Below are 7,988 nucleotides of genomic sequence, written 5' to 3'. Positions count from 1 at the left end.
ATTAGGAGTAATGAAAAGGCTCTTAGTGGTTTACCACTGCAGGCCACCTGGATTACTCTTCGTGGAAGTGGGCGGCGGCTGTGGTTGTCTAACGGCTCGGCTGCAGCACAGTGAGGTCAGAAAAAATATGATAATGTGAGCTCTACTCTGCATATCTATACAAGCTTTAAATGCTTGATTTGTAATTAAAATGTTTAAACTAGGGAAATTACGCACAGACGACGTGGCTGATACGGCAAAATTACGCATTCATATGAACACATTTTGACGAGGACCTCCTCCTACAGAAGGCACCGGTAGCCCACTTTGAGGGACACCTGTCTCAGCTGTGCTGACTGCTGGTGTCAGTTTGACTTAAGTGTTTTTTTGTAATGCGAGGTTTAAGCGGTAATACCCATAAAGTTAATCTCACGCTTTTTTCTGGCCTAATCTAAAGTTTAGATTTCAGGTATAACTTATAATAAAGTTCCCTGAACCCAAATCCTGCAGGAATATATATAAAAAAGACAAAAACACTCGGCTGAAAGTGATGCGTGGTTCACGTGGCACAGAGAAATATTCTTTTCTCTCTGCTTTCCAAACGATTCACAGCAGACAACACACAATCCAGTCGATAGCACAGGCAGAGCGCTACCTGTGATTGTGATGCAAATGTTAATGGACTCTGAGGTCCTCTGATTAGCCTGATGTGGGCTAATTTCCCTGCTCTAATCCCCAGAGAGCGAAGAGTGCCATTTCACCGTCCCTTATTAATTGAGGAGTGTTGGGGTGGTATTTTCTGCCTCGCTGAGCAGGCGCAGCAGCCGGACAGTCGTGGGTTAAATGGAAGGTAATATGGCACAGGATCCAGAAATCTTAACCAAAAACCCCCACATTAAAACGGCCGCATGTGCGCGTTTTGTTGGCATCGCTGTCTCGTGTCGGCTCGGCTTGGTTCGTGCGCCAAACACACAAACACACAAATAGTGGCACAGTGCCATATCTTTCTATTGTTTCATTGAAAACATTCATGGCTGAACTGCAGACGCTGCAAAAGCAAAAGTTGACTATAATTGTATTCAGCGATGCCATGGTAACATAAAACCACTGTTAATCTTTGACACTGCACCGGCGTAAAGACGTCAGAAGCCCAACATTAGCCTAAGTATAATTTTCCTTTTGATCCAATAGTCTGGTTTATGGTGGCCAACAAAAGCAAACTGCCGCCCCGGTTTATTCGGTTATTTATTTGTTCGGCCTTGTTCTCGGAATGATCTTTCTGAGAGAAAATGTTTCCTGCAATTGAAAATTATTTTATGAATCGAGAAATGGGGAGGGGCGGGGTGGGTGGGGGTCTTGTGCCAGCTCACCCATGTGTGTAATGCGAAATTTTTAAAGAAAAAAAAATGTAGGGCCGGGAGGGGGCTGAGACACTGAGGAGAGAGATGGGAGGGAGGGAAAGCTGTGCATGCGGTGGGGGTGCGTGGGCTGAAATACTGAAATAAAAATGAATCTGAGGACAAACTGAGATCACGATGCAATTTTGGATTCTTCCACCACAAAAAAGGCCGAATGGCAACGTAGATGACTCGAACATGTGAGTCAACATACAAAAGCAGCGCAAACTAGACAAAGAGCTTTGATCGGCCATATCTGTGTCGACAGAGATGTGGATCCTCCTGGGACGTGGCACCCTGACCCTCTGACGACTCTCGGGATGGGTGATAAACTGGGGGGTGGGGGGGGATCACTTTCTTGCAAGGATATCACAGCAGCGTGCTCGGATACAAACACAACGAATACTAGCTCATTCTGCCAGTTTATCATTTTATTATTATTAATAATAACAATAATAACAATAATAACAACAACAACAATAATAATAATAATAATAATAATAACAATAATAACAATAATAATAATGTGACATGACAGAAAAAGGGCTCTTATTTGTTTGAAAGTTGTTTGTTATCCTTGTGCACGATTTTGCGTCATCACATGACCATAAAACCAAACTTTTACTGCAGAGTCAGACCAAATATCCACAAATGTATTATTATTATTATTATTATTATTATTATTATTATTATTATTATTATTATTATTATTATTATTATTATTATTATTATGTGTACAGCAGGTCGTGAGGAGGTCTGCAGCCGCTGTAACCTGCTGGCTGGTGGTGTCACGGCTGCTCTTTTCATCTCGCAGCACACTTCATCAGACAGTGCGGAGCGCAGATCAGAGGAGGGCTGCAGCCCGCTGATAACAGCCTCTGTCATTAACTCCTTCATTCAGGCCAAGTGAAAGCGGCCATTTTCGTTCCCACAGCTGGAAGTTTAAAGGGAAAAAAGGCACACAAAGGCGCGTTTGCCTCGTATTTTCTGATTCAAACGCACTGATTTAAGCTTTTAATGCTGATGCACAGGCCCGATAAAGAGCAGGCCTGCACTCCAGTCTGAGCCAGTCAGCGCGATCGTCGTGATGCAGTTTGGCTCCGGGGTGGATTTGGCTTGACACCGTTCAATTCTGCTACAGAGAGAAGAAAAATACATCTTTCTAGCTATTTTGCTAAAAGGTTTACATCACGCGATTCATTTGAAGCAAAATGGTTAATTATAGTTTAATATAATGGCTCTTAATAGTTATGGAGTGTTAAAAAAATACTGGGAAAAAACAGTTTGATATTGTCTGATTTTGTGGTTGCTGTTTGCTGATGGCCAACTGGAGATGAGTCAGCTGTATTTCTAGGGAGATGCATTTCTGGTCTTATCGGGTTACAAGCTATTGAAGAACCCAACGTGAAAGCTTTTAATAGGCCGCATTATTTATTCTCAGGTCCAAGTAAATGCTCTCCCAATGGAACTCACACAGACAGCAATGCAGCACACTGTCTGTTAGTTCAGGCTTCTTTTTTGCTTTTTTCTCGTACTGAGCAAGGCCCCGGCTTTGTGTTACGGCGATGAACTCTGATACTGCAGCCTGGGGAAACACTGAGCATGGTGTGCACATCGCACAAAGTGCTAGTGACAAGGCAATGTCAACAAACCGTTTACAGCAATTTGAGCCTTTGTTACCGCCTCACTTAACCTACATTTACAAAAACAAATAAAAGCCGAAGGATTTCAAGCATTTTTTGTAAAGATGAGGAGAACTCAGATCAGCCAAAAGTTAAAATAAGGATATTTATTAATTCTACTTACGGTATGTTTAGAAGATAGTTTGTTGGCACCCAAATAAAATATCAGACCCAATCATCTGGGTTTAATTCAGGCTGACATATCACTAATCCCCTGTCACGTTTTTTATGTTCAAACTACGTATTTTATTTTCTTAATGAATAAATCTCGCAGCGAAATATAGTTTTCTTAAAGGGAGCATCGCCACGGGTCAGACTGTAACATCACAGATGCAAAATCATGAATGAGTGAATGTGAGTGAATGAATGAGTATGCTGAATGAAGGCTTCAGCCTGCAATAGAGCCACTAATTGAGCTGCGGGTTTCAAACACAAGCTCAAATTCTACGTCTTACCACCTTTTAGCAAAGACAAAACGCGCGAGATCACATCCCCTGATCAATTAATCAACCCCAAAGCGATGTTTGAAACCCCGATCCAGGTAATCCCAGAAACAATTAAGTTAACTATTACGCTGCTCCGCGTCCTCTTCTTCTTAAAAAGAAATGACATTTGATAAAAGAAGAAATAATTACACCTTTTATTCCTACATCATACAATCTGGTCCGGAGAGCTTGGGGTTTCGTCAAATTTCAGCTTCCTTTTATATGGGTAAAGTTATGCAAGGTTTGAGGCCCCCGGAATGCCATTGGTTGTTGGGATGAGGTATTATAGATTATGGGTTGGGGGTGGTGGGGGTACTGCAAGCACCTCCCCTAGAAATGCAGCAAATCTCTCCCGTTTTCTCCTGGTGGGGCACTGGGAGGGCTGGAGACGTGCTTTGCATTGGCAGGCTGGTGAGGACACGTGTCTCCTCCCTGCCTCCCCCCCGGGCTCCACGGTACCGCATTGGCATCAGTAAAGGCACCTGAAAGACGAGAAGTAACTCCTGGAAGCGCTGCCTGCCACCTTATAACCCAAAAGAAAGCGATCTTACAGGCCTGCAAGAACCTGTGGCTCGCCTTTTGTCGTGCGTAAAGCTTTTGCGCACGCCGCTGAACTGCCTCAGAGACTGAGAAGGTGCGCTACGCGTCGAGCATCAGAGCGCAGTGCCAAGATGCAGAAACGGAGCAGCGACGTCTGAAGGTGACATGAACCTGGGGATAACGACAGGCTGCAGACGAGCAGTGACTAAAAAGTGGAGATAGCAACTGAAAACCGACGGTGTCTTCAACCAACATTTGCGCTTTCCTTCGTGGCTTTATCTAATGCAGAGAATCAAGAGCTGCAATCCAAAGTAGCCTCATTTTTTTTTACTGACTGGAGGAGACAAACACTAATTAAGCTGCAGACAGTTCGGAATCCGGAGAGGTTCGAAAAATGGCGACGTTAATCAGAAGCAAGCTTTCCAATAAACTGACAAATGCAGCCACGGCTGTGTCCAACAAATCCCAGGCAAAGGTGAGCGGGATGTTCGCCAGGATGGGGTTTCAGGCCGCCACCGACGAAGAGGCTCTGGGTTTCGCCGCCTGCGATGACCTGGACTACGACCACCGGCAAGGCATGCAGATGGACATTTTAACATCCGATGAAATGGGGGGAGAGGGGAGCGGAGATGGAGGCGCACTGGATGGGGACAGCCACTACCAGAGGGACGGCACCGGTCCACCGCACTCTGCCTCAAAGGACGGAGATCCGACGAACGAGTTGACCGAAGTCAGACCAAAAATCACCGCTTGGGAGGCGGGCTGGAACGTCACGAACGCAATCCAGGTAAAAACGCACCCCCTCCACGGATTGTTCTGGGTTCCAAATGGTTGAGCCGCTTCCGAAGCATCCGAGAAATTCGAGATAAATAAATATCTACGAACACATCAAAATAATTATACACAAAGAAAAAAAATCAGCAGGCTTTTCCCTTTGAAGCAACTTTGTGAAGTGGCTGGTTTTTAAATTAAAGTCTGGCAAATATCCACTTTCTTTAAACCTTTTAAGTGCGTTCTCATGATCTCTGATCACAACAGTGCAGAGATTTTTTAGACGTTTATGCGCTATAAAGGGGGGGGATAGTTGATGCCCTGGCCCCCTCCTTTTCTCGACATGCACATTCTTTGTCTGGAGTAATGTGCTGTGTAGCTGTTGCACGTCCCCGATAAATGCTCTCACAATACTCCGCGTGGGAATAAATAAGTGGATGGAGGAATTTTTGTGTAGACTCTAGAATAAAAAGAAAACCAAAACCTGCATTTTAAAAATGTTTTATAATTTTGTTTATATTAAAATCTAAATCCAGCTAAGTTAAAAGTAAGAATAACACTGTAGTTATGCAGGAAAATTGGTTTTATGATCAAGTCCAAGTGACATTTTAGACTAAAACCATAAAGACGCGGCTGAAAAATATGAAATTTCAAATTACAGAGATCAGTGTGTGTGCAAAAAGCTGCATTTCGAAAAAGTATTTATTTTTGATTTTATCTTTTCATGTGGGGAAAAAAAATCACCACTTTAAAGTGGAGCATTTACTCGAGAGAGCCTGTGTGTACGCGTGCGCGCGTGTGTGTGGAGGCTATGCGACAAAAATCCCTCTAGACGCAATCCTTTTTATGCTTTATCGGGGCTGTGGTCGCGGCAGTCACCCTGACGTCAGAGTGTGTCTCCTCCAGCTCGTGATGACGTCAGAAGCGGGCAGATGCGCTCAAAGCCAAGTGGAAAACCCACAACATGAAAAGGGGAGTGAGATTCACTGAAGGGTCGGGCAGAGCAGCCTCAAAGCACACATTAAAACATCATCTAGTTACACGAATAAAAAATACTATGATAAGAAAAATAATTAATGATTAAATTAATACTTTTCATTTAACAACTTAATATAGCGCACAGCCTAATATTAGCGATGCTTTATTTGTCTGTGTTTGTAGGGGATGTTCGTTCTGGGCCTGCCCTACGCCATCCTGCACGGAGGATACCTCGGACTCTTTCTCATTATTTTCGCCGCTGTGGTGTGCTGCTACACGGGGAAAATCCTCATTGCCTGCCTGTACGAGGAGGACGAAGACGGACAGCTCGTCCGTGTGAGGGATTCTTATGTGGACATTGCCAACGCTTGCTGCGCGCCCAGATTCCCGTCTCTAGGTGGCCATATCGTGAATGTAGCCCAAATCATAGAGCTAGTGATGACTTGCATCCTGTACGTGGTGGTCAGCGGTAATCTCATGTACAACAGCTTCCCCAACATGCCAATTTCCCAGAAGTCCTGGGCCATCATCGCCACCGCTGCTCTCCTCCCCTGCGCCTTTCTCAAGAACCTGAAAGCCGTCTCCAAGTTCAGCTTGCTTTGCACGTTAGCCCACTTTGTCATTAACGTCCTCGTTATAGCGTACTGCCTCTCCAGAGCGAGGGACTGGGCCTGGGACAAGGTGAAGTTTTACATCGATGTCAAGAAATTCCCCATCTCCATTGGGATTATTGTGTTCAGCTACACCTCGCAGATCTTCCTGCCGTCTCTGGAGGGGAACATGCAGAAACCGAGCGAGTTTCACTGCATGATGAACTGGACTCACATCGCTGCCTGCATCCTCAAGGGTCTATTCGCCCTGGTGGCCTACCTGACCTGGGCTGATGAAACCAAGGAGGTCATCACAGACAACCTGCCCCCAACCATCCGAGCTGTCGTCAACCTCTTCCTCGTGTCCAAAGCTTTGCTGTCGTATCCGCTGCCGTTTTTCGCTGCTGTCGAGGTATTAGAGAAAACATTTTTCAACGAAGGGGGACGCGCCTACTTTCCAGATTGCTACGGAGGCGATGGACGCCTAAAGTCCTGGGGACTCACTCTCCGATGTAGCCTTGTTGTGTTCACCCTGCTCATGGCGATCTATGTGCCACATTTCGCCCTCCTCATGGGCCTCACCGGCAGCCTGACGGGCGCAGGCCTTTGCTTTCTGCTTCCCAGTCTCTTCCACCTCAAGCTTTTATGGAGAAAGCTGCTATGGCACCAGGTTTTCTTTGATGTCGCCATCTTTGTAATAGGAGGTATATGCAGCATATCTGGTTTCATCCACTCAATGGAGGGGCTCATAGAGGCTTTTAGATATAACATACAAGAATAATTGCAAGCCATTGCTGGAACTAGATGTTAACTGCAAGTCTCCATTTAGTGAAAAAAATAAAATAAAATAAAATAAAATTTAAAAAACACATGACTTCCTGGCGAGCGCAGTCCCTTCTGCTTAATTCATGCGTAAAAGTGCGCACAGAGCACACGCGGACATTTTCGCACTCATACAGTGCTTGCATCAGTCCACACACACACACACACACACACACACACACACACACACACACACACACACACACACACACACACACACACACACACACACACACACACACACACACACACACACACAGAGTTGGTGGCAGTGAGGGAATCTAATGCATCCACGACACACTTTAGCCTACGGACAATACATGTTGTATAAATATGCCAACAAGAGTACATATACATATTTTCCAGTGGAGTGAACGTTTACAATATCGACCTTAAAACAAAATTGCAAAAAGGGCAGTTCGCCTTTTCGTCGCTCTTGTGGTGCTTCCCCACACGAGACTTCACTTCATGTAACGCTCGAGTTTGTGATGGACGGACTTGTTGTGATTTAATGATGTTTAAGATGTTTTAAAGGGATTAAAACACACGCGCGCACACACGCAACACCACTTCTTTTTTTTTAGGTGATTCGCAATTTGACTGCGGGCTTTGAGTGTGGCATTAAACCCAAAATCGAACGCCTGTGCATCTAAAAGATAAAATAAGACAACGGCAATAAGAGATAGAAACACACGACGGCGTAAAGACGATAAAAAGTAATTGTGAAGTTTCCTGAGAAATACG

General features: G+C 44.8%; 1 protein-coding gene across 1 annotated transcript; it reads left to right on the top strand.

Moving 5' to 3' along the window:
- The first annotated feature begins 3,924 nt into the window (after positions 1–3,924).
- slc32a1 (solute carrier family 32 member 1) lies at positions 3,925–7,502 on the top strand. The gene is made up of 2 exons (XM_085408039.1): positions 3,925–4,870; positions 6,016–7,502. The coding sequence occupies exons 1-2, from the start codon at positions 4,478–4,480 to the stop codon at positions 7,201–7,203; spliced, it is 1,581 nt and encodes a 526-aa protein (XP_085264165.1). The 5' UTR covers positions 3,925–4,477; the 3' UTR covers positions 7,204–7,502.
- The last annotated feature ends 486 nt before the right edge of the window (positions 7,503–7,988 follow it).

The sequence above is a fragment of the Rhamphochromis longiceps genome, linkage group LG5, assembly GCF_057381845.1.
Source record: "Rhamphochromis longiceps isolate RC_006_pf linkage group LG5, R_longiceps_female_GT1.1, whole genome shotgun sequence".
Taxonomy (NCBI): Eukaryota; Metazoa; Chordata; class Actinopteri; order Cichliformes; family Cichlidae; genus Rhamphochromis; species Rhamphochromis longiceps.
This window is presented reverse-complemented; position numbering and strand designations above follow the sequence as displayed.

Excerpts from the sequence above, each read along its gene's own strand:
- slc32a1 (XM_085408039.1), top strand. The coding sequence starts at position 4,478 with ATGGCGACGTTAATCAGAAGCAAGCTTTCCAATAAACTGACAAATGCA. Across the intron at positions 4,871-6,015 it reads ACGTCACGAACGCAATCCAG|GGGATGTTCGTTCTGGGCCT; the intron begins GTAAAAACGCAC and ends CTGTGTTTGTAG.